The 27,729-nt window shown below is 31.0% G+C and overlaps 2 protein-coding genes across 17 annotated transcripts in view; one reads left to right on the forward strand and one right to left on the reverse strand.

Annotated features, from left to right (window-relative positions):
• Positions 1 to 27,729, forward strand: part of LOC105832154 (calcitonin gene-related peptide type 1 receptor) — a 101,981-nt gene that overhangs the window by 62,335 nt on the left and 11,917 nt on the right. For all 12 annotated transcript variants that reach the window (XM_036285428.1, XM_036285429.1, XM_036285430.1 and 9 more), the window contains 4 exons: positions 17,388 to 17,494; positions 26,009 to 26,100; positions 26,705 to 26,831; positions 27,463 to 27,689. In XM_036285428.1, coding sequence (XP_036141321.1) covers positions 17,388 to 17,494; positions 26,009 to 26,100; positions 26,705 to 26,831; positions 27,463 to 27,689 — 553 coding nt within the window. The remainder of the gene's footprint in view (positions 1 to 17,387; positions 17,495 to 26,008; positions 26,101 to 26,704; positions 26,832 to 27,462; positions 27,690 to 27,729) is intronic.
• Positions 816 to 27,546, reverse strand: LOC105832152 (esterase E4). Of its 5 annotated transcripts, none has more exons than XM_028190928.2 (9): positions 27,427 to 27,546; positions 7,231 to 7,445; positions 6,709 to 7,006; positions 6,092 to 6,277; positions 5,415 to 5,620; positions 5,143 to 5,314; positions 3,847 to 4,164; positions 3,269 to 3,413; positions 2,986 to 3,192 (listed from the first exon to the last, which is right to left on the reverse strand). In XM_028190928.2, the coding sequence occupies exons 2-9, from the start codon at positions 7,360 to 7,362 to the stop codon at positions 3,042 to 3,044; spliced, it is 1,608 nt and encodes a 535-aa protein (XP_028046729.1). In that variant the 5' UTR covers positions 7,363 to 7,445; positions 27,427 to 27,546; the 3' UTR covers positions 2,986 to 3,041. The 5 variants fall into 5 exon arrangements, with proteins under 5 accessions (XP_012528299.1, XP_028046729.1, XP_012528295.1 ...); XM_012672841.3 differs by lacking the exon at positions 27,427 to 27,546 and adding an exon at positions 14,459 to 17,366; XM_012672842.3 differs by lacking the exon at positions 27,427 to 27,546 and adding an exon at positions 11,403 to 12,289.

The raw sequence follows: 27,729 nt of genomic DNA on the forward strand, positions 1-27,729 counted from the left end.
CGTGCCACCAGTGTGGTCGAGTTCGACTATTTTTTTACATTTTAATTTTAATTTTTTTATTAAAATATTAATTCTTACAATATAATGTAATTATACTAATGTGCATATATATATATATAATAATGCAATAAATTTTTTACATCACTCAGAAGATACTATTGCAAATGCGTTTTTTTTTTAAGTAGTTTCCGTAGTAAGTCTATTTTACTCACTAATTATCAGTGAGATATCCCGAAAAGAGCAACTAATGCCGAGCGCTAATATAGATGGTCCGGAAAAAGTTGGAACTCCAGAATATTTCGGAAAATATAAGTTTTATCAAAAAATGTTTCAGACAAAAATTGTACGGTTTCAAAAGATCTATTTAATGGTAATATCCTGTATCCGTCATTTTAAATTTAAAAATTTTTCTGTCAGATTTAACTGTCAGATTCTGGAGACAACTCCAGAAACCTAAATAGTAAAATCATCAAGAGAATCTAGAAACTTTTTTTACACGTTGGTGACACAAAAAGTTAATTTTAGCTACACTACAAAAGAGTTAATTGAAGAGATGAGTTGCTGAATCATTTTTATCATGATATCGTTCACTAGACAACTCCGGGACTAAGCTATTTATATAAATATACGTATATCTTATTTATATTAATAAGCAAAATTGAACTTTACTTTCTATTTTTTGAAAAAAAATAATTAATAAAATAATAAATTTTTACATATATTTTTTTATTATCGAAAAATTGAAATATATCAGTAAAAAATAAAAAACTTGAATTATAAATTTATATGATCTGAAAATCAGTTACTTGCAAAAATTGAATTTTATCATTTTAATGTTTTATTGATATATTGACAATATAATCTCACTATAATATCACTATCTTGCCTGAGAATAAGATTAATTACGTGCTTTCAATTTTCAATAATTACCATCCTAGATTGAAATTTACTTACGAACTTGAAACGAAGGGATCAATTGTTTTTTTTTAACACTATAATTATTTGTGAAGGACATAATTTGATAACAAATTGGTACCGGAAACCTACGTTTTCAGGCTGTGTTATGTAAATTATTTTTTTAATCATCTAATGCGATATAAGACGAATACTATAATTAACTTAGTCGACAGAGCAATTTTATTATCTGATAAAAAATTTCACCATGCAAACATTACGATGGTAAAAAATATTTAAAAAAATAGTTGTTTCCTTGAAGATGTCATTAATAAGTACATTAATAGACGAATTAAAAAATTAAAAAATTGTATGTTTTATAGTAACTATAGTTTGACAACTGAAAACGTTGGTTTTAATATAAAAAGATGTTTAACGCTACCTTACATTAATGGCATCACCGATGGTATTAGTCAGCATTTGAGAAAAATTGGCATTGACACTTTTCGTTGTACCTAAAAAGTTTGACATTATCATTAAAAAAGACAAAAACAAATTAGACACTTTAAAAAGAACGGATGTCGTCTATCACTTAAAGTGCAATAGTTGCAATGTATCCTACATTGAACAAACTAAACGCTACTTACAGACACGAATAAAAGAACATATGAGCGATATAAAAAAGTATGAGAGTGAACATGTGGTCAGTAACCACAGAACTACTCTAAATTATGACTTCGAGTGGCAAACCCTTCGAGTATTATATACGGAAAAAAATCGAAGAGAAAGAAAAATTACAGAGATGTTCTTCAGAAAAAGAAATGAGAATCCGATAAACTTACAGAAAGATACTGAAAACTTGAACACATTACACAATAGAATAATAAAAAATGCTTAATGTTTGCTTTCTATATATATCTCAGAGATTTTTTTGTTATTGATCTTCAGTCGATTCGCAGATTTGTTATATTATGAACGTATTTCGCATTTTACTTTATATTTTATTATCTTATTATTACTAATCATATTTGGTTTATAAATTTATTAATTAACTTTGGTTAATTACTTTGGGTAATTAACATGTAAGTTTCCAATATTTTATTTTAATTTATTTCTTTCTACTTTTGCTCTCTATATTTCTTATTGTTTTAATTTATTCTTAATTGATTTTACATCTATATTATATCTCATGTAAAACTTGCTTTATATGTCGCTGGTCCAAATATATTAAGTCGTTATGAAGTAAATTAATCACATGTGTGTACTGAAGAGGATCAAAAATTAATGGTTAAAATGTCATTTATTTAATAAACAAATTTGAAGTAAACTTATTTATTGTTTATTACCACTGGCGACAAAAAGTTTATATCGTACATATTTATATATATCCAGAATTCTGAATTTAATTCTCAAGTTTAATTCGAAAAGTATCTTTTGAATTTAATATATTTATAGTTCAAAACTATTAACAATATTTTGATATTTCTGTTAATAAAAATTTATCAACTTTATAAGATAAATAAATTCCCAGATACCTAAATATCTTGATGTTGTCAATAATTGTTACAGCAATTCAGACTAACTCGGAACAAGATGAGACAGCATTATGTACGTTAGGTTGAACTCATATAAATTTTATTTTTAACAGTGACAAATTGATAACAACGCGTCAGCATCAATTTATTATCAATGATTTATTGCTGTCATGTTGCTGTTATATCGCAAGTAATATAATGTACTTATTATTGCTGACCGTTTTTTTAATATCCTCAACTAATTTCACGTATATAAAGTAATCATGTTACTGAATTTGTAATGTGTTTTATTTTATCAGCAAACGTATAGCAAATATATAACAACAAATGTAATTTGTTAGTTTACACAAAATGCTACATTATCGGTTATCTGGAAATTTTGTGTACCTTTTGGAATTAGTTAGGATAAGGTTGTGATACTAAGACGTATGAAAACAATTCTTTTTTTCATAGTTTTATTGCATATATATTAAATAATGTTAAGATGAAAAAGTATGTTTAAAAATTAAACAAAGAATATTTATTAATAATTATTTTTTAAATATAGAATAAAAGATTTTGATAAAGAAATTAAATTTTATCAGATTATACTTCAGCAAAGATAGAATATTATTAATTTTTATTGTAACTTTCCCAATCCCAGCGTTCCTTTCCGTGACGAAAGATTTTCATTTGTGAATTTATATCAATATTTAAATAATTATAGTCTTTGTTTTGTGGACCGCTTAATGGTAACCATAAATTTGTAATGGGCGTTGGATTTCTAAAAATTGATTTAAATTAATTATTAAAATATATGTTTGTATGATTCTTATAAAATCAGAAAAAAATTCTTATACCCTGTTCTAGCAAAATCCGTCCACATTTGCGTTAGATGATTTATTATTTTGTAATCTTCTGAATTACGTTTGGGTAACGATAAGTTAAATTTGTTCTTAATTTCTGGACGAAATAGGAAAAATATTTCTTCAGTATGACACACACCTGTACACACATATTAAAAATGCAGAATATTCATTTTTTTGTTTTAAATTTATGTTTTTTCAAAAGTTTTAATTTCTAAATATTTTCTTTATTAAATAACATATTTTCATTATTGGTTTATGCATAATTATTACAAATTGAACAAAACTAAATATAATAATTCCTTAAAAATTTAGAGGCATCTGGATGGTAAAAGTATTTATACGTTTTAACAATATAATAAATTTTGATTATCCATAATAAAAAAGGCGGTGAGAACGCGAGAGAGTCGAGCGATATTGTTGCCGCTTTTTCGCGATGCTGATTGGTTCTTTCGTTTGACTCACTTCGTATTGCGAGATAAAAAGCTAAATAGCGCGCTAGAAGCGCGCGTCTGTGGTTTCTAGTATAATAAAGTTTATACGGTTGTTTAAATTAATTAGCGACAATATACCTGGAAGTTCAAGTTGTAGTACTGTTTTCATAGGAGAAGTATTACTTTCATAATTGAAATGATATAGATATGTCGATTTGTAACTACCAGTAGATTTTTGTATTTGAAGTACATCCATTATACCGCGTACGAAAAATTCATCTCCTTTGAAATTTGCATAATTTATCAAAGTTTCCTTTGACATTTTATTTTTTCCAAAATATAAGGATTTTAATTCGTTAACTGTGATTCCTATTTCAGGTAATTTGGATAATACTTTTGGTAGTATTGCTTTTTTAAAATTAGCATTTATTTGTTCCAGCTGTTCCATGCTTATTTCTAAAACAGTTTAAAAAATGAAATTATACTGACCATTTTAGACTATTGCCAAACAAGTAATATTTCAGGTGCATTTTTGTTAGCTAAGAAATATTTGATTCCACAAAATTTGAGAAAACAAATTTATTTCTAAAATAATATATTTTTCTATTTTTAATAAGATGTACCTGAACCGAATAAAGTCCGCCCTATTTTATTTAAAAAGAACTCTATTTGTGAGAATATTGAAATAAATTGAGAATAAAATCTTTATTTTAATCCCAAAAATAAAATATATCTTTCTTATAAAATATGTAAATATTTTATTTTATATTCTAACATTTGTGTAAAAATAAAACAAATTTTTTAAAATTTAGATTGTGTTATAATAAGGTTTGCGAATAAAAAGAAATTATAAATAATAAAAAGACATTAGCTTATAAATCTGTTTTAAATAATTTTTAATTATAAAAATGAATTTTCTTTATTTTTCTTTTAAAGTACAATTTTAACTTTTTAAATGCAACGTTGAAAATCGTTATTTTTTTGTGTAAGTCTCAACAGATAATAATGATGATATGGTAAGATAGCGAGCGGTGAGACAAAAAAAGCAATAAACAAAAGTAAAAAACAGGAAACAAAGAGCACTTTGCAGATTAAACTTTAGATATTGGCAAACATATAAAATATATGATATGATGAATGCTAGTGTTAATTGAGAATAAAATATCTGTTTGTTATTTATTTTGTTGTAATTATTTAATATTTTTACATAAACTTGAATAATTTTATACAATAAAATTAATTTTTTAATATTATGTAAAAAACATTAAAAATATTATGAAATTTTTTAATATGTTTACAATATATTTAACGTGAATATCAAAATCATATTATTTTTAACAGGCCATCCTGTATGAAAGAAATAAAAACCAAATAACAAAACAATTGTAGATATATTTAACGAAAGTGACAAAATATATAATATTTCTATATTACCTCCGAAAATGTTGCTACTTGTAAAAAATAACCCTTCATTACGAGTAAGCCCTAAAAGAAAAGGCATTTTAATTCCACGGCTTATATATTCCTTTGGATGTTCAGGAAAAAAAGGATCTGATGACTCGTAATCAAGACTGGGTGTAAAATGTAGTTCAAAACTTAATCTTTCCTGATGAAGAGTGAAGATATTTTATTTATATATTAACTAATTGAATTTATTTCAAAATATAATTTAATACATATATCTAATAAAATATTTAGATACTTACTGCGGCAAATAACATGTATGAATTTTCTATGAGTTTCTTCGCGTCAATTGTTTTTAGAAACTCATATGCGACCTTTGGATCTGATGTTGTCTTTCCAAGCTTTTCAGCAAGTTGAAAACTTTTGTTCGTTGTTTTATTTTTCCATTCAGTTAAAACCCAAGGATTTGTGGCAACGCCACTTTGTGCAATAATTTTATGAAATAAACCTATAATATATAATCATAATTAGAACTAGTTTAATAGATTTATATCATAAAATCTTGCTTTCGTGCTTTTCAACTATATAGTAGTACAAAATTTACTTTTTTTTTATTATTAATTCTTTAATTAATTTGATGTCGATAATTCTTTAATAATAATAATATATGGAAAAATTATTAATTTAATATTTTTTATTAAATTAAAAATTTTAATCCTGTGCACATACTTCTCTTTGTAACTAAAATAAAAATAAATGTTTTTAAATCTATGAATTAAAATTCTTTTAAAAGATTTATGGAAACAATAAAAAATTAAAATTGAAATTAAGATTTTATTTCACTTTTTTTTTTATTCGGCTATTTTTTGTTTCTGAATGCATTATTGATATTTGAATGCTTCCGTTAAATACTTCTATGTACTACTTACGAATAAATAAGATTTGTAGATTCTGTATTGAGTTTGTAGATTGTATATACCTTTAGTTACTGGAGACAAAGCTAGACAATGTACGATGGCTCCACCAGCACTTTCACCGAAAATAGTGACATTTTCTGAATCTCCACCGAATTTTGATATATTTTTTTGAATCCATTTTAACGCCAAAACTATATCTTTCAAACCTTGATTACCCGATGCCACTTTATCATTGAGGTTCAAAAAACCTGAAACCATTTAACTTTTTTTTTAAGATAAATAGGTTGATATATTCAAGGCAAAAGATAATCAGAAAACAAACAAATCCAATTCTTTGTTTTCCGCAAAAAAATCTTTTGTTTTTATTATAGAAGCACTTTGATTTTAGAAATAGTCGCTATGATAAAAGTAAAAATATTCAGAATAATAAATAATAATAAGTAATTGTATTGACTTTTTAATTTTTATTTTTTTTACATTTGATAGTATGCTTACGTAACATGTTAATGGGTTATTTGAAATGTGAAATATAAAAGCTGTAAGTCTCAATGTTTACATCTCTGAGGAAACTTGGAAAAAAATCGCGATTATATAATATGACATAATATAATATTACATACTATAATACAAATATTACATAATATAGTAGAAATACATATTAAAATAATGAATAACATACCTAGAACGTCTAATCTATAATTTAAACTAACCAATACGACATCTTTCTCTATGATATAATCGGGATATTGCTCGACATTAAAGATTGCATTACCGCAACCTATAAAAAAGCCACCACCGTGTACCCACACCATTACCGGACGCTTTTCCAATGGTTCGATTTTTGTGGTGTATACATTTAAATAAAGACAATCTTCATCGCCTTCAATTGCGTGTGTGAAAAGATTTATTTGAACGGCCATGTTTCCGTTCTTCGAGGCGTCTCTATCACCGGACCATGGTTTTGCTGGTACTGGATCCTAAATATATAAAATTTTATATAATATAAAATTAAACTATTCAATACAATATTTTTTTAATAAAAAAATATATATTAAATTTAATAGCTTTCCTTACTATAATTATTTTGTGAATTTTTAGAGAAAATTGAGATTTTTTTTTTAATTCTAAAGAAGGTGAGCTAATATTTATCGTTCAAGAATCCGATATTGTGTATTTATAAGAACAAGGGTACTGTATTTACCTTAAATCTGAGTTCACCAATTGGAGGCTTGGCATATGGTATTCCACGAAAAGCAAAGTAACGAATATTATATCTATCTTCGACAATACCGGTCAATATCCCTTCAGCGACTTGTACTTTTATTTCGCTCATGATGGATATGTTCAAAGAATAATGGAGAACAATGTTTCAAAGACTGCGTTTGCTTGTTATATATTTTTAATATATATTTGCTCCTAAAATATGCATTAATTGATGTGATAAGGATAATTTATATAGAGATAATTTCTTATATTATCTTTATATTATCTACAGCTTTATATTATTTCTTTATCTGTATGTTATACGACAGATATTTAAATTATTATTAATATTGATTGCATAAAACGAGATTGATAGATTTTTAAAAACATTGAAATAGTCGCGACGGATTAATTTCATCTTAATTTGATCTCTAAGATTATCAATTTTTTTAAGTAATAAAACAATTATAAATTATAAAAATTAAGAAAATATTGTAACATTTGTAGTAAATTGTCAAAAACAACGTGCATCAAACAAACGAGATATTACGAGTGCTATCGCTTCGGGATTGCTTTTAATTCTTGATCGATAACGACGAAGGTGATGATAATCGAGTCATGTTCTCTAAAAGCGAAGATATTGGACAGAACATGTGAGCCGCGTTCTCGATGCGGTAGCGATGCAATCTTCATGCCATGTATGTTAATTCAGCAAAATATAATTAATCGGCTTTGTTGTCGCATATTGCGTGTTCGCGTACTCAAGGGATCGTTGATCGCAACAGTATCATTGCACGTCTTACTATTGCCTCTGAGGTAGGAATATTGCAATATCGAACGCGTACTATAAATGCAAATCTATCCGTGAAATTATAAAAATATATTTGAAAGAGACATTATCTCTCCCTCTGCCTTTATACCGGAGTAGTTTTGTGAAGTTCTTTTCACTCGACTGATTCTTTTTTTTACAAAAGTTTGAGAAATGACCTACCTGTCTTATTTCTTTACAGAAGACTAACGTTTTTAAAAATATAACATCTTTATATATACTGTAAAAAATTTTTGTAAAATTACAACTATAATAGTGGGTAATTTGGAGACCAACTATAATAGTTGTAAATTTTCTTGTGTATGTAATTTTGTATAATAAATTTTGCAATAATTTCTTTTTTGTTTTTTACACTTGTGTATACACTGTAAACAAATTTGTGACAAATTAAATTTTTTTTATTTGTGCACTGCAAAATTATAGCCAAAAGTTAATTTACAACTATTATATAGTTGGTCTCAAAATTACCAACTATTATAGTTGTAATTTTACAAAAATTTTTTACAGTGTATATATCCAGCTAAATATACATATTACATGTGCAGAAAACATGTATAATTAAGTTGTTTTCTAGTCTGTCTTTTTTTTATTATTTCTGATTATACAACTTCTATTTTTGAGCAGCAAAAGAAAAAAATACTAATGTCTAGTATTATCTAATGAGGATAAATGACTAACACTCTTACTATATGAACATTAACATTTTTATTGTATACTTCAAACGAATTTAAATAATTAAAAAAAAATAGACACATTGCGTCGCTATTATACAACAATGTAATTCGAAAAAGAGATAGGTTAATAGTAAATAGAATTGATTTAAAAAAAGATTTAAACAAAATTTTAAAAAATAATAACTTTAAAATAATGAATTTTATAATTAAATCTGAGGCACAGCTTTTCTATTTATTAAATGTTATAAAATTTTATACAAAATATAAGAGAAAATAAAAAAATATTCACACATTATGTTCATTAAATTATAATAACATAATTACATGGCATAAAGAACGCACACTCCAAAAATATTTCACTTATCGAATATTGAAGGTTTTAAATGTTTAAATATAGTTATTGTATAGTATTCTTAGCATATATTTTTAGATAAATTATTCTATATAAAATTTACTGAACAATGAATATATAAATAGTCCATTTATATTTTTTATATTAAAAAATTTTGTTTTAATTTTAAATAATTAATTGACATATTATAATTTTTTTATTTGCATAAATGGTGTTTTATAATTAAAATTTATTTAGTATTGTTTAAAAACAATTATTCTAAAACATTAATTCTCTCGATGATGTTATAAAATTAATAATGAAATAATCAGTAACAAAAGAAATAATCAATAAGAATTAGAATAACGATAGCCAAACGAGAACGTGCAAATAGTAAATAGAATAAGTAGATCCTAAGTACTATTAGCAAGATAAGTTAATGAGTGAGCGTGAAAGCTGTTTCTTAAAGCCAGAGAGCAAGTAGAAAATCACAGCAGTAGAAAAAGAATACTACAAACTATATTGATAAAAAGTTGATTTATGAACAAGTTTTCTAATTGCATTTATTATTTGATTGATGATTTTTTAAGAATATAGATCTTGACATCTTTTTTAATTTTTACATACGTAAATTTTTATTAATTTTAAAGATTATATGATGAGTTAAAGATTGTAAAAATAGTTCTATTTCCAAACATTGAATATATTAACCTTTTTATTCTGGCTTATGATAAAATATGATTGATTGGATGTGAACGGAGTGCATTGCTGATGAGTCGATATTAATATATATGTAATATGCGTATGACGCTGCACAGTTACGTTTTCTGTTCTCTAAGCTTTGCGATAAAATTTATTTTAGTAATTTAAATTTATTTTGTTATTATAATTATGTTTTTTTTTTCATACGTAAGCATCTATTTTCGAAAACGTATATACGTTTTTTGGAGCTTATAAATTAATAAAAAGTTTATATCTTTTTTTAGCTTATCTATAATATTGGTTCTATTTTCAAAGCAAAAGAATAAAATTGATACGAATTCCAACTCGTAATCTTTCATTCAATCTCTTTCTTCTCTTTACGTGTTGGAAAAGAAGAAATGGCCTGGTAAAATGGAACATCTTAGATATAGCCCGCTTCTCTACCGTGGTACTTAATGGATCGCGTTACGGTTACGTCGGACTAAAAAGTTTTTAGGCTATCAAAAACGAAAAATCTGATTGCACGGAATCCTCGGTTCTTTGCATAGACTCTGCATTTTTGTATTTATTTACAGACATACTTTCATTGACATAATATTTAACTGTTTTATAACGAAAGAGCCACTGTAAGTGGTTTGTCGAAAACGCTCGTTGTATGTAGACAAAAATTTGTCGCACGTCAAAAATCTTTAGTTGTATATAAGTCACATATCATTAAATTATAAACAAATTGCAGTAGTTTCTTAAGCGATTTACAATGCTTTGTAGAATTGCATTTTAGCTGTACACACTGGAGAAAGATAGTGCTTTTAGAGTGACATTTCGCCGCGCCATACCGCTTTGGTCTCGTCGTCGCGAAAAGGCTAATATTGACGAGAAAATAGGTCGTTGTACGTAGTATTCGTGAAGAAAATCTTTAGTATTTTGTGAAAAGTAAATAAAAGTAAACAAAAAAGTAAATAAATCAATTGCAAATAATAATATCTGACCATTAAAACTCCCCGCGCGTCAGGAAGGAGAAAAAACGAATTAATACCAGCAACATGCAACACGATCGTTGGAAAGCGCATATTTACGTACACTAATGTGTTTGACAAACGCACGACTATACTGAAAAGATAACCACTCCTGTTATTATAACATTTTGTTATTGTTTTTTGTGTATGTATTCCACGGAGCGTAATATTTCGATATTTTGCTTCTATATGATTGGCGTTGAGAAAATGTCCGTGTCAGAGTTTAATTAACGTACAATGCGTAGAACCTACATGGATTTTTGATTTCAGAGTTTTTGCAATGGATGATGTCGAGTATAACCATACAAACTTTGCGACGGTTCCTATGGATAGGTAAACGTTGTGAAAATCCGGGAGCAGCGAAGGGAATATCGATTAGCTCCGCGTTAAAATGTACTCCCAATGTTATCCGCTGAAACGGGCGCGGTTCTAAATCCGACTTAATTCTCAATAAAAAGCGAAGATTCAATAACCACTCAAGATCAAATTTAAATCTGAATGCTGTACGCATAAAAGTAGGTCGTTTAGCGGTTAATATTCGTCTGTACCAAGTACTTTACAAGTTTCTTACGAATTCACATGTTTTTTGCATAAAATCTCAACGGATATTTTTCTCACATTTAACAGCGTCTAATGAGTCGCACTGATCTCTTCCAGATGTTGAGAACTACGTAAATAACTCCGCAATTAACTCCTTCCCTGTTTTATTTACCTTGAATCTGCAGCTAAACGCTCGCTCTGTGTTCTCTAACGGATGCGGTGAATTGATATGCTCGCACGTGAAGATTGTTCCTTATCGATAGGTACCACGCCGTCATCGGTATCACGCAGCACGATGTATCGGTATCGGTGAAACAGGTACCGGAACTTTCTTACGTAAGCACGATGACGATATTAACAAAGTTTCACGATGCTGCTTAATTCAGCTCGAAGTACTTGATATCCAAGATATTCAAGGTATGATATCGATCCACGGTTTACACCATGGATTGCTAAGCGTACGTGGATCGCAGAAATGTCACGCGAACGAGCGAATCGACTACTCCTAGACAAATTCTTTTTTCCCCTTTCCCTGGACCAATCATTTCGTGCACAATATGCACAATCATTCTTTCTCGACTGTGCACAAACGGTCGCCTGATTGCATGACCCGTACCGTGACCGTTTCTTTTCGGGAACAAAAAAATATTCCGATACTAAACTTTCGATGTTTCGTAGAAACTTGTTTCTATCAAAACTTGCGAAGTGCATCCCTGCTGCAGCGAGAGAAGTTTAGTTGCGTTAACTTAACTGAATCCATGGAGAGGGATTTATTGAACAACGTAAGGAAGAAGAATTTGGAGTAAAAATATATTGGAGTAAAAAAGGACAGAACATAAATGAAATAAAAAGAATATTGGATAGATATACTTCAATAAGTTATCAAAATATAAGAAGCAAGACATTTATGTTGACATGTTTATCACATTTTTTTATCTATACAAGACTATTTTTCAGGACTTGTTAAAGAATTCTTTTAATTCTTTTACGTTTCTATTTTTGTAATATTAATACATAAAGTATATTTTTCTTTAATTTTTGTAATTATAATTATTTTAATTATTTTAAACATATTGTTAATTACATATTTTTATAATAAGAGGTAATAAGCGGCAGAGAAAGAGGATATATAATGTTTTGTAATATCTTACACACACACACACACACACACACACACATACACACACACAATGTGTCTCTACATTGTTAATTCATCTCTACATAATCTATACATGAAGTAAAATGGATGCATAATTACCTATTTAAAATTCTAAAATATTTCTGTGCGTATAAAGTTTAAATATTAATATGGTTATCCGATACAAAAGAAACTAAAATCTTTTGTGATTTAATAATAGCCGCTTTACAAAAGATCATGTTACGACGGGATTGATGAACAGGAAGGATTTTATGACCGACACGCACTTAATTGCGTTTGGTTTGTCATCTTCGTGTCTTTAGGGAGCTCGTAATATTAGTCTGGGGCTGTAGGGAATCTACTAACATTCATCACCTTCAGTTTCTATCCTGATAAAAGTTGTCAACTGAGAGAAGCAGAAAGCTATAAATGCGCTCAAAACTAATTTCTCAGGAGAAAACAACATTATATTTAGACAACATTATATACCGATTTGCGTGTGTTTAATATGTGTAAGTTTTTCTTTTATATTACATATTATTCGTACAATGAAATGTGTAGCAAAGGATTTGTAATTATATCTTGATGTAATTAAATCTCAATTTTACTATTATTACATTTTCTTGATATACGTTGAAAATAACAGTTGATATTATTTATGTATTCATTTACATTATATGTACAAATCAAATTAATGTTGTAGTATGTATAATATAAATAAATCAAAGGTCTGTACACGTTAGTCGTAATATACAAAGCATTAAAAATTTTTTATATTTTGACACGTACTCATAAACAGACACTTGAAATTTGCTCGCTTATGTTATTCTTTTATATTGCGATTAACATTTTATTATGTTATTTTACTTGACGTTTCTTTTTTATATTATACAAACAGAAATTTTATCAATTTTATTTATAGAATAGTGCAATGTGTATATATTATTTTCATTAAATTAATGCCAGATAAAAAATATTTAGAAAAATCTAAAAATATAACATTTTGTATGAAACAGATATATTTTACAAATTATATAATAATTATAAAGGATATTTTTGCGAAAAAAGATCGAGATTAAAGAATATGTTGTTAAACATTATATGTTACATATTTTAGAGATTCTTTAGAAAAAACTTGAAAATATCTATAAAATATTTATGAAATTGAATACGTAACGTCATTTCATTTATTAATCCAACGGAATTAATCCGTATTCTCTCGGAAAGAGAGACATGCTCATTTCCCGTTAATATGTCCTCCCTTCCGTTAATTGTTAATCTCGTTAATTAAAATGACCGCATCGTCCGGAATGGTTAATGGGTCAAAGGTAGGACTAGGTATGCTGATTTCGAGGCGCAAAATAGCATATGCCCGCACGTAGGCAAGCGGGCGCAGTCCCTAGCGAAAATGTTATCTTCCACCGAGATCGCATTTCAGGAAACAACGGCCGCTAATGGCGTTTCGTTATCTCCTTATTATCGTGGAACGTGTACTCTTGGACCGTCGCGTTGTTGTATCGCATACTGCGGTTTCTTTTTGTATTTGTCCTTTTGTTCTTCTTTTTTTTTTCTTTTTTACCCGATCGCAGGTCGCAGGCGCGATACGCCGGGACAAACCTTGCGTTCCGCTTTTATTCGGGAATTAAACGGCGGGCATTCCTTTTTTAACGAGCGCTTTGCCATTCTAATTTCGCGAATAAATCTCATCGTGTCGCGCCACAGAGAGCTCCGCGTTAAAGGCCACCGCGTATATGCTGGGTGTGCACGTACTTCCGTATATAGCTATATATACATAATATATATCTGTGTGTGGATGTACAAGATATATGTGTATATGGAAAGATATATGTATGTATATGTATATATATATATTTTTTTTAAAGCTTGGGTGGAGCATTTAGTTGGGGGGAAGATAAATGTGATGTAATGACGGTGCCTGTCGGAAGGAAAGATGCAAGAAAGGGGTGATGGACGAATTAAGGGCAGACATCGATACCTTACGCTTGGCGAACATCCGGCGGGTTTGTAGGCGAGTCTTCCGACTCGCCCGATCGATCGGCCCTCATCACGAAATAATGACTGGCTACATAAGCCAGTCGCTGTGCTCGTAATTTTCTCTCTCTCTCTCTCTCTTCCTCTTTCTTTTTAAATAAACATATTGTATAACAAGTAATAGAGTTTTTTTTTAATTTGAGTTGCTCAGTTTTATGCGTTTCTCTTGCAATGGCTGTTGAAATAGACTTATCTGATAAGATTATTTGCCACGTGTAAAATCTATTGCCAGTAACACTTTAAAAAGTATTTTAAGTTTAATAATAAATATTGTATTGTTATGGTACAAAAGTAAAAGCGCTGTGTTGCTAATAAAATAATAATATCAGTTTTACCATCACAGTTTCAGATTCATCTCTTGCCTATCTATTTTTTATATCACACCGTTTGATTGTTCGTTTGGTTCAGTTTTAAAATATCTACAATTTTTTTACGAAAAGAAGAAAAAACCAAATAACTGTTCCATTGGCGTTATCGATAACTCTCACTATAAAAAAAATGAACATTCTCCGAAATGGGATCGTGTCCCTAATGTTGTAATCCATTGAAAGAACAAACGAAGGTATTTAACGTACGTGAATTTCATTGGTATTGATCAATTAGCGGGAAACATAAATTTTTTCCAGGAAGTGTTCTACTTGGATAATGTAACTACTATTTCAAGATATATGATATATATATATATGTATGTGACGTTTTAATTTATTACCAGCCATAATTATTAAAAAAATTTTTTAATTAAAATTTAAATAGTTATAATTGTTTCTCGCAAGTACCTCGAATGTTACATTTGCGGCAATATTATTTTTTATGATTTTCAGAATTTTGAAACACGGAGGAGAGAGAGAGAGAGAAAGAGAAGCACAATGTAATCAAGTTTAAATGCAGCTGTGAAATGAAAATAATTGCAATATAGTCAGAATAGCTGGTAGGCTTTATTGGTTCAATTGAATACACGGACTCGGTCACCTAATTTGGATATATTCTAAGGGAAATTAATTTCTCTTGAATGCGATACGCTCCGTGAGTTGTTACTATTGAGGACATTGGCTCTGTAGTTTGGACATGCCCGGCGGAAATATGGCGATTCTCGTATTCTAATATTCCGTTGTTGTCGGAGCAAGTTGCGCGACGCATTATTCGCTTCACGTTGTATCGCGATGTATTTGTACGAGAAACGCTATTTCGCTTTGCACCATTTGCTACGAATTACGGCGTAATACTCGAGGAAAGACTCGCATCGTTCAGACTCTCTTGCGTGCGATCATGCCATTTCTCGCGGTCGCGTCTTCGTAATGTACTTTTCCCTGCAACTCTCTTTACAACTAACGGAGTTTAATCGGCAGCACCAACGCTTGCCGACACGGTCGTTCATTGGTGTAATTTTGTATACATAATATTTCTTGTATACATAATATTTCGATTGAGACTTAGATAGAGATGAGTGATACATAGCGATAAGCTTCTACAACATGTCATTCCTCGCAATCTGTACTTGAAAAAAGAAAATTAACTTGACTAATAATGTTTAAAATTATATGAAATTAAATAAATATACTTAAATGTATAAATATTTATTTTTTTAATGATGTGTGACAAAATTTAAATTTAATTTAAAAAGTCAAGAACTTTTCTCTCAATGTAGCATGTGTTATAATTAGCGTACAACAGGTACGTATAGCTTTGATGTCTCTTATCTATTATTTTAATTCTTATATTTTTACAAATCATACATTACGTATATTCATTTGAATCGAGTACCACATACGTCATTGTATTTGTGGAAATTTGTAAAGATTAAAGATCGCAAGCAAACAGAAATGTAATTGCGCACAGATTGTGCTTGTTACTTGCATACATCCCCGGATATTTACATCGTACTTCATCAGCTAATTAAGATCGGAAAAGAGCGCGAAGTGAGCGTTAAAACGCTTGAAGGCGGCTACGTGAGTCAAAGTTTATTTTTCTTAAAGGTAAGTTTAACCAAGCAGCGCTTCGTAGGAGTGGATTGAAGTTCAATTTGCATTTTGTTTTATTTGCGAACTATTAGACCGTGGATTTGCAGAGAGGAATAATCCCGCCTCTCTCTATCCGCTTAATGGGTGGACCGTCGGCTCTTCTTGATTCTTCATGCGACGCCGCTGGCACAGTTTTTACAAACTACTCTCTGCATCGGGAAATTTTAAATTAGCTTGTTGTTTCGCCAGACTGGACGGAAGTTTGAACGAGCTTTGACAAGAAGCGGACATAACTTCGTGGATGATTGCGTAGTCAGGACATATATTTCTTCTTCCGTTTCCTCTCCTTTAAACATTGACAAATACGCTAGGTCGAAGCGATGAAGCGTTACAAATCATATGTGAATTCTCTTTCTTTTAAGACACGTGTTCAGAATATATATTTTTTACCTGTTTGCGCACACAGAAGGTTGAATGCATGCCGGTTGCCTGCTCATCAATATTTTATATGTTCACTTGATATAAGCAACAATTAGTGACAAAAATATGAAACACTTGAGAAAAATAATTTAATAGGTTATATTTTTTTGTATGCTAATAACACTTAAAAAAATTAATTACAATCGATGGTAATTTTTTATTTATGTCAATTTATATAGCTGATTATGCATCAACAACTCTTCTATATAGAGAAAAACGTATTTTTAATCGTAAAAGTAATATATAACTTTTAATTAATTTTAATATGAAAATGACATGGTAAATGATTAATCGTGCGAAATTCCATTAACATTATTAGCAGAGGTGCCGTTAAGGTTCGGTAATTATAAGAAATCGATAAATTCCAATGTACATTTCTCAACATCACCACGTTGCACACCTCGTGAATGATATTCCAACAATTCTCTGTTACAGTCATGGCGCACAAATACTGCGAGCTGAACGGCACGTGGTTCCGGCATCCCGAATCTAATCAAATATGGAGCAATTACACCACTTGTGTGAACCTACAGGATCTAAGCGTGAGTTATTTCTTAATATGTATATTTGCGTCTATTCGCGTATAAAATAAACTGCTTTCAAAGGTTTCTCTCTCTGCCTTTACAATGTCAAAGAGATTCAGTCTCTCGAACATTGCCGCGATTGCAATAAAAGGGATCGCGACCTTTGAAGATATTTGAAAAATTCGATGGTCAGAACCATCGGACGGTGCATGCAGGGACGCAGGGACGCAGGGAAGAGGACTTATCCCTTTGGGAAATATATATAAGTTCTCACACACGCGAGTCCTAGTTATAGTCCTCAGTCTCGTGCGAGATATCGCCGTTTCTGACACGGGTTTGATTCCGCGTTATTCTGCCTGAAGGCTCACGATCAGGCGACTCGTATATATTCTCCGCAGAGCTAATATCGTTTGAGCGAGCGGGACGCGTTTGTTGAAATATTTGAAAGACACGCACGTTGCATCCGACAGGGAGGGTATTACTTATTTTGCATCGCAACATTGCACAGAGGAACAATTTCAGCGATCACGCGACCACGCAATCTGCCCCGCAGCAGACGATACAGCGGCGTCTACTGCATTATTCGTTCGAGTATTGCCGATATTTCGGTCATTTCGAATAATAACGTTATAACGGCGCAAGCGAGAGAGTGAAAAAAAGTTTCTCACGATTTATTTCCGAAGAATTGATTTCTCATCGTTGCTACTGTCACGACTCGGTGAAACGGATTTACGATGTGCGCACTGGAAATTTCACTAAAAAGAGAACACGAGGCATAGAAATGAAACAAGCATGAAATTGTCCTGAATTTCCCAACTTCTGTCAATACGCAAAATCCCTTTAAACCTTGTTTCTTTTTAACATTTATAGTATCTCCCGAAGTATTTCCGATATCCCGAAACCATTTAAGGCGGCAAGTGATTTATCCGTTGAGACAAATGGATTTTATAATGCGATCTTCGTGCGACTCTCGCTCCATTTAAGAGACAGTTCTTTAGAGATTTTTCGTCATCACTTTTATAGGATTAATGTTGAAAAGCAACGCGCCTTTGGCGCGTGAGACAGTACGATAATGCGATGAAGCATTTCCCGGTTCCCGGCTTGCGAGAAGCCGGCTTTTACGTAACGCCATCCGTGTCAACCCTTCTCATGTACTTGACGAGCCGCGCTCTATTCATTAGGACCAGCTTCATTTTGGTACCGATACACATAGCGTGATCATCCTTTAGAACGTGGCCCGTCACAACCGCGCTTGTCGACCCCCCCCCCCTCTCTCTCTCTCTCTCTCTCTCTCTCTCTCTTGGTATATCCATCACGTCGTCGTAAAGGCATTCACTTCTAACACGCATTGACGTCAATGTCGATACTTGCACCTTTTTCGTCGCGACGCTGCTAAAATTGCGAACATAATACGACACTCTTGCCACGGTGCCCATTTTTAAACCGAGTTCTTACAGCAAAATTTTGCTAACATAAGATGAAACGAATACAAATTCGAAGCATCGGGTCACGGTTGTAGAATTTTGCGAAAAAATGTGAGAAGCTTGAAAACGTTTTAATAGTTTTAATAACACTATTAACATAAATAAAGAATGGGACAATAAGACGACTTTTAAATAGTATAAATTTAGAAAAAAAAACAAATGTGAAAGAAACAACAAAACGTAATATAAACTTGAAATATTGTGTAATTTTATTCTAAAAAAAAAATAATCAAATCCAAGCTAGAAATGAAGGATTCTGATTAATTCTCTTATGCGTAATGCAAAAGTTTGCATTGGGGTCCTAATTCCTTAATTTTATTCAGTTTCTAATTTCAGAGATCAAACTTTTCGAGCTTTATGAGCAACGTTCCGAGTACGCATTCCGATTTCTACTTTACTGTATGTCAAATGAAATTTCATTTAGATATTACCGAGTTCTCTCTTTCGTATAATTATAATAGAGAGAGAGAGAGAGACACGCAATTGTACGCTCGGTTATTATAGCCGTACATACAATGTAAGGGATTTGGTTGCAGGCGACACGAAATGGTGGAAAATACTCTCCGCGGTATACTATTTTATGAGCGACGATAAGATGGCCACTTATCTTTCGGGTCCAGAAAATGAAGCCAGACGGCTTAGCGGAAAAGCTCTGACAGGATATATTTTTGCATGTGTATCCGTTTCCATTCTTGTCCAGCTAGGTAATCTGCCTGAGTAATTTCTATCTGAGTAATCTACCTGTTTACTTAATCCTTCTAGTCCCGACAGTCATTCTGTGGTACATGAAATTGCGAATGAATTCATTAGACTACGCTAATGATACGCCGCGCCGCTGTAACCGAGTTACCTTTGTGCCCGTACCCTTTATATCTGTCTTTATTTTATTTCTTCGCTTCCTTTTTTTATTCTTGTGCCTTTTTATTCTTTTGCCAATTACGTAGCGATACATTTGTTGCTCGCAGAGATGGCCGTCTATTTCAGAGTTTTTAATTCACACGTATCTATCACTGACGTGAGCTGAATCCCCATCACATGCGTGCCACTGCATGTGCAAATAAAACTGATTCTTTGCGCTTGTAGTGCCGCGACGGTATGACAAAAGCCTTTGTGTTCATTCTCATGCACGATGAACGCACATGTATCATCATCGATCCGCATTTCTAACATCTGCAACATCTGGATTCTGAGGTAAATATTATCGTAAAATGACTAGGAAACGGCTCATGTAAATAAACACACTTAAAATGCATTGGACGGTATACTGAATTAGTCCTGTTCTCCGAAAGCATGTAAATTGATTGAAATGCTCATCGTCAGTATCAGCTCGTTCGCTTTTGTTTGGCAATCATTTTAAAAGGAAATTATTTGCAGCGCATTTATCATCTGAAAAGCGTTGTTTATGAAATTGCATAAAATACGCTATAATTGAAAATGTAGTGTAATAAAAAATAAAAAATATGGGTGAATTTACTTATGTATTTTAATGCCGGTTGACACTATGCGACTTCTAAATACCAAAAAAGTTGTGCAATAGAATCTAAATTCGATTCACGTTGTAGAAAAATTTATGTGACAGACGTTTATTACAAGTTTATTACGTTTATTATTTTTTGCAAGGAGTAAAAAGAACTAAAAATGACGAAGTGCACAACTATATGTTATATCAAGTTTGAAATATCACGTGACGTTTTCATGACATTGATTATTCTTCGGTTACAGATTACATCTTGATTGCAATTTTTTGTTTGCAATCAAAATACCATAGTTAAAATTTACATGATACATATTTATTGCGTTTTTAGGGAGGGGTAGAATAAACAAAGGAATTGTACAAACTTGATTATGTAAAATTTAATAATAGTAATGAATAATATAAAATTTTAAAATAAAATGTTATGTAACGTTTGCGTGACATTGCACTTTGTTGCATTTGAATCAATTGCTCTGATAAGCCAGCGATTTCATTAACTCATGTCTAAACAATAAATATGATTTCGCTATCTATTTGTAGTTCTGAAATTTAATTCTGGAAAATGTCTGAACTTTCTCTTATATTCTGCGCACAGAAAAGCACGTAAAGCAAGTCTCTCCGAAACTTTCTCTTAAATTTCCAGTTCTTAATTATTAGACGCGGATAATCCTAGAGATTAAGTAATGGAAGGCAAGAAGACAAGAGAAAATTAGAAGTATTTCCATTACTTTAAGTCCCAAGGTAACTTCTTTTACCCTTGTAACACAATACAGAGCTATTATTTGTTTGGAATGTTTAAAGTTAATGATAGTTAAAGAGTCTCTCTATTTTAGAGGATAAAAATATTTTTTCGATTATCTTTTTTATATTTTTTAAAAATGTCTAGGGATAATATGTTTTGCAAATTTTATTGAAAAATTGATAAAATTATAAGGCCTTGAAAGAAAGCAAGGAGTGACCTTAAAAACAGGTCTGCTTCTGATATAACAGTTAAAATACGAATAAAAACATAAACTCGTGAAAAGCTCATTATTTATCAGTCCTCAAAAAAATTTCTAAAAATCATCAATCTCTTTTGGGCCGTTGAGTAGAGAAACTTTTTAATATGCGTGTGGACGAACACAACGATCGATGCACTGTTATTCGCACAGTGTTGTATAAACATCATCCACGCAGCCAGTGCAATGCCGTTAGTACCTGTCTACGAGAAGATATATGTTAAATAAACATTTCATTTTACATACATTGACGTCGATGTCTAAGCATTATTATTTTTACTTTTTTATTTTATAAGAAATAAGGTAACTCAATCATTACTTTAAGCATATAGTGATAATGGATATGCAGTGTTTATTTTATAGGTTTTTTTAATATTTTAGTATTTTAAGTATATAATAAACATACTTTTTTCATTATTATTCAAGTAAAAACTTCAGTATACTTATATATGAGGCGTTGGGTGCAAAAAAACTTAACGCGCGTTAAGTTTGACAAAAAAGTCGTTTTAAGTTTAAACTTTGTTTTCCATTAATAAATAAATAAAAAATATACACTTTAAAAAATGTAATTTATTAATAATATTATTAAAGTATATAATTTACATTTATTTAGAATATTTATTTTTGCCCAAAAAGTTATTTAAACAATAAGGAATAATTGATCCTAGTTACGTTTGCTTTTGCGTAGAACGGGTTTTTTTGTACGTACAATAAGGTAATTCGAATATAAGAAACTTAATACATAGTTTTTATTCGTGAAAATAATGAGTATACATAATATTTAATATTTAAAACGTAGTTTTATATAAATGTTTATAAACATATTAATCTTCCTTATCGAATACTTCGTTATCCGATACGTTATCAATTTGACATAATCGAAAAATGTTTTTAAAGCATACTCTAGTTTCCGTTGTTAGGAATTGTATTCGTAAAAATGATTCTAAATTTTTTTTCTCTTTCGACATGCCACGTGGCACCACTGGAGAAAGAGATACGGTGTTATCTTTTTACGCTGGTTACGAAAACACAAATAGGTTTCCATTTCCATATAACCAATACAAGCCAAAGCTTCATTAGTTTGTAAGTATTGTGATTTTACATATTTTTAAATTGTAAATTGAAAATTTTTAAGTGCAGGCGTTTTTTTATATAAACTATTTAATTCTGTAAACCAATCTTTTAACAAATGACTGTCTAGTTCAATATCAAATAATTTAGGATTCTTTCTTGCTGTTCTCGATATACTCAGCAGCTGTTTGAACAATGTCTACGCGTTTCATAATAGGACCATACATACCAAAATTGCGATAGAAAAGACTAGGTTTCCCGCTCACTTTCGCGGAGAACGTGTGACCGCGCACAAAAATTATTAAAACTTAAACAAAGAACCTTCTAAAAACTTTGTATGACACACGACATTTATATAAAAGAAGTTGTAAAACATGATTACGTATATTCCGTCAAAAACAACTTGGCGACAAATACAACTTAAAGCGAGTTAAGATGTATTTGCACCCAACGCCTCATACAATATATAAAATAAAAACAAGCAAGAGAGAGAGAGAGTGAACTGATTAATTATTTAAGTATTGTTACGCCCGCGCTGCTGGACGCCCGGTACTGAGGAGGCCGTGTGTCGTTCCTTGACGACGAGCTGCTGTTTTAAAAACAAGTGCCCTAGCGACTTGACTCGACGAGCTGTCAAACTGTTCGAACGTATTTCTCTGTACTACCGTGAGTTGTTAAAGTTCTTAGTGGTGTCTCGGTTCTTTCCGGGAGTGTGCGTAACAGTATAATGAAAGAAATTAAAATATATGAATCTTGCATTTACTTACGGTTACATGATAGTCTCAAAGTTAAAATATTCAAGTAATATTTAAACAAGAAAATGTCATTTGTAATTATAATAATTGACAATATAAAGTGCAAATATTTATGTCATTTAAATTTATTATTTTATAGATTTACAGCTCTCGTTGTCGAATTCGGCGATATTACATGATATTGTCACGTTCCGTGTGAATTCATTGCGTTCGCAGTGCGAACTTCGCACGAAATCCAATACGATCGGTAAACAGCGATAGCTCGATTTCAATTCAACAATACGACACGTACGAAATTGAGGATTCATCTGTCTCCTAATATTAACGGGATCGCGGATACAAACGACAATAAGCTGCAATGTAGCGCGGGAGATAGTGTAATCCGCGCGCTATCGATACATAATAAACCAGGAGCGAAACGGGACACAATTATCGTTTTGTTCACGTTGATAAAATTTATCGTGTCCCCGCATGCAACAGCGGTATAATTTCCGGGACCTGCGTTAATCCAATTGGGCCGGTCCGAAGAAGAGAGACTCACTTACACTATTAAAGTATCAAGTGCCGTGTAATCTCAAGGTAGAACCTGGGGTATCCGGATACTGCGTATATATCCGAACTTCATGAATTATTTAGCACCAACTACCGTAGCACGGCGTAAAATCCATTTAAAGCTGTGCGGTTTGGAACCAATTTTCATAATTATGATATTCATTGATTCGATTAAATGGGTAGATTAACTAAAAGTATGAACTCGCCGTATTTCGCGCTTTCAATTCCGCTAAAATTCTATTTGATAATACGTCTTGGATCTCTACGCCCGCGCCATGGATTATATGACTTTTCAAATGGAAGACTTAATACTGAAATATTATCTTTGTTTCATCTAGAATGAACAATAAAATGTTCTCGCTAACGTTTATATCGAAATTGCTATTATATTACTTTATTTCGATGATATATAGTTTAATAATTAATACATATACACGAAAAATTAGATTTTTTCCTCCGACATCCTTTTGCCGAAGTAAATCAATATTTTGTGTAATAACGTGTATGAGACAATTATTGGACGACAAAAGGAATCAAGTTATACATATGTATATATATATGTGTGTGTGTGTAGATATTTTTTATTGCTAATTTCTTCTTCTTTTTTTGAGAACTTTTACACGATCGCCGGTACTGCAAAGAGATTTATGCAAGCAGAGTTAAATATTAATTCACATTTGCTTGCGATTTAAGCCACAGCGCCTTATTCATGAGTAGTGCCAGGCCATGAAAGCAGACTTGTAGGCTTTCGTGCATAGCGTTAATAAGTAACATGACGTTTGTACGATGGCGGTTAAGAATAACGTTGCTTCCTATTCCGTTGGGAAGAACAGGATTAATGCCTTCCCCAAGGCTCTCCTGCCAACATCCATTTCTAGGCAAATACGAGAATAGAAACTTTTTTTTAACGCCGACCACTGAGCGTCTGCTTTGTTGCATGTTTAACAAGCGAGATTATATGCTCGGGTTTTCGGACAGGGTCCGAATTTTTCTTCCGAATTTTCCTCTCATGGTCGAGTTTCCAAGCTCGATTAATTTTCCAAGCTCAGCCGGCCTTGACGCAGGTCACATGGCAGATTTTCGGACGTCGAGCCTCATAAACACTTCGTGCCTGGCAGACATTTGTCATACATAGGACAACGTTACGAAGCCTTATTACTGGCCAACTTTGCTTTGCAGATGCGGCAAGATTTGCATGCGACGGCATAAAGGAAGTATGTTAGTTGCGAGGGGGCTGAGGGGACACGATGGAGGGATCTCGTAAGCGGATGAATTTTAAAACGACAACGCCGGATGAACTGCATTGCTCGTGGATATTTCGAATGGAGGAAAAAACAGGGAAATGGATTTGCGCGAGACTCGTAGTCTTTTGATGATTCTGTCTGTCTGAGTTCTTTCTGCGGTTTCTCGATTCTGACATTCACAAAAGCCGAAGGATTTCCGGAAACTAGTTTTAAGTTTGAATGTTGTTACAAGAATGCGTTTATGACAGCGAAAAATCGATGTGACCGAATAATGCACAAACATAAATTTTTGTATTTGTAGAAGAAGTTTTCGCTTCGAAACGTATAAAGTAAAGAAAGGAACTTGATAACTTTCGATATTTTTGTTAATAACTTTTTAAATATTTTTTACGATCAAATTTTAAAGTTAATGTGCAACAATGTGTTATTCACTTTTTATTTTGTTTACTTTTTTATTTTGTACAGCTTGAAAAGTTTGCAACTAAGCTTACGTAATGCTTAGTAAAAATTTACGTATCTAAAAATATATGGTTTTTTTTTGTTTAATTAAATTTAAAAAAAGATCGTTTTGTTTCCATGATTTTTTAATTATACAACCTATTTAATAAATTGATCTTTTGAATATATACTTTCTGGAAAATAATGTTATGTAACAAATCTAGATAGTAGTTAATTTCTTCACTGTGGCACGGGCGCAACGAGTTTGCAACGACGCGGGCGACATGATAATTAATCAAAGAAACGATTGGGGTCAGATTCGCGTTACTTGCTCTCTACCACATCGTAGACCCTCAATCTAAAACTGTGAAATTTTCTGACGAAATAATAGGGTCATAACTTGTATCGCATTCGCATAATGTGGATTAATAAAAATTAAGACACCACTTAAAAATTTAACAAGTTGGTCTGGAAATGCGAGAACAAAGTTTTAAATTTTTTATACTATGATTACAGTGGCAGCAAGGTATAAATGGAATCTACGAGGCGGGATACGCGATATCCTTGGTAGCTTTACTGCTTTCTTTAGGAATTCTCACGTACTTCCGGTAAGTTACAAATTTATCGACGTTGTTATTATCTTTGCTACCTCAACAGGATATTAAAATTTGCATGCGCGTTGCAGAGTACGTTAATGCAAAAACTTTGAGAATTACTTTTGGAGGTATTCTGCGTATGCTTGAGATACGTCTAAATTAGATCGCTTAAGACGGAAGATGTAATTTCGTTTTTAATTTAATAATAGAATTTTTAACCTTTAAAAATTGAGAAACGTTTTTTAAAAACCTCGAAAGGTATATAAGACGCGCAAAAAACGTTTAAGAATATTAAAAAGTCTTGATTTAGTCTTCTAGAAATATTAAAATATTATTGTATTATTATTTATTTTATATGTATTAATAAATTTTAGATCTAACAAATAAATAAAGTCTTATCAATGAAGATACCAATCGTAAATTAGACTATTAACTTTATTCAAGATATTAAACTAGTGCAGCTTAAACAGTCCAATCTAGACGGATATCACTCGCAAATATTCAGTGAAGTAACTTTTAGATCTTTCTGTACCATTCTGTAACGCGAAATTAGGACTCGTTGAAAAGACTTGGGAGAAGTGCTATTGAAAGGACTTTCTTGTTTCTTTTCATGCAGATCTCTCAGATGCGCACGGATTACGCTGCATATGAATCTGTTCACCTCGTTCGCGTTCAACAATGCTTTATGGCTGATTTGGTACAGATTCATAGTAGCGAACACGGATTTACTACTTAATAATGGCGTATGTATTAAAAATATAAATATAATAGAAGTAAAAAAAAAATATATATATATATATAAAATAAGAAATTACATTTTACATATATATAAATTAAAATATTTATTAAAACGAAAATATTATTTGTGGTATTATTAAAAAAAAAATTTATAAAGTGATTTATGTATAAAGATAAAAAATATACATTTACAATTGATATAAATTTGCATTGTTTGCAATTAATTATAATTTATGAATATTTTGGCAATAATCGCTGATGAAAAATAAATGTTTTTTTTAAATTAAGTTGAATATATAGAATAGAATTGATTAGACTAATTGTCATGCGAAAATAAATACGGAGAATATGTTTTTATAAATATCTTGTATAATAATATAATTATAGAAAATTATTAAAAATGATATTAATTAAGTTGATTGTATAAGATATATATTTTTTATAATACTTATTATATATATATATATATATATATATATATATATATATATATTATATTTAGTAGAACTGTTAAAATGAAAATAGCATCATATTAGGAAATATTGTATTATATTTGGTATGATTACTCTAATAGTTTGCAAGCAATATGACTTGACTTACTTTGAAGAGGCATTCATAAAGCGTCGTGCTTTGCAGATACCATGTCGCGTTCTGCACGTAGTCCTTCATTACTTTCTATTAACAAACTACGCTTGGATGCTCTGCGAAGGCTTCTACCTGCACACGTTGCTAGTGAGTGCATTCACTAGCGAGCACAAATTAGTGAATTGGCTGATGGGACTTGGGTGGCCAGTGCCAGCTGTAATCGTCACCTTATACACAGCATTACGTGCATCTAGCGACAATCCTGCAGACACTGAGCAGTAAGTAACAATTTAGAATGGTCACATTGTAATACGAACT

This window comes from Monomorium pharaonis, chromosome 4 (assembly GCF_013373865.1).
Source record: "Monomorium pharaonis isolate MP-MQ-018 chromosome 4, ASM1337386v2, whole genome shotgun sequence".
NCBI lineage: Eukaryota > Metazoa > Arthropoda > Insecta > Hymenoptera > Formicidae > Monomorium > Monomorium pharaonis.

Bases quoted from the DNA above. Each gene is read 5' to 3' on its own strand.
- LOC105832152 (XM_028190928.2), bottom strand. From the start codon at position 7,362: ATGAGCGAAATAAAAGTACAAGTCGCTGAAGGGATATTGACCGGTATT. The intron at 5,621-6,091 runs GTATATACAATC...TATATATTATAG, and splicing joins TTTGTCTCCAGTAACTAAAG to GTTTATTTCATAAAATTATT. The intron at 5,315-5,414 runs GTAAGTATCTAA...ACTCTTCATCAG, and splicing joins CATACATGTTATTTGCCGCA to GAAAGATTAAGTTTTGAACT.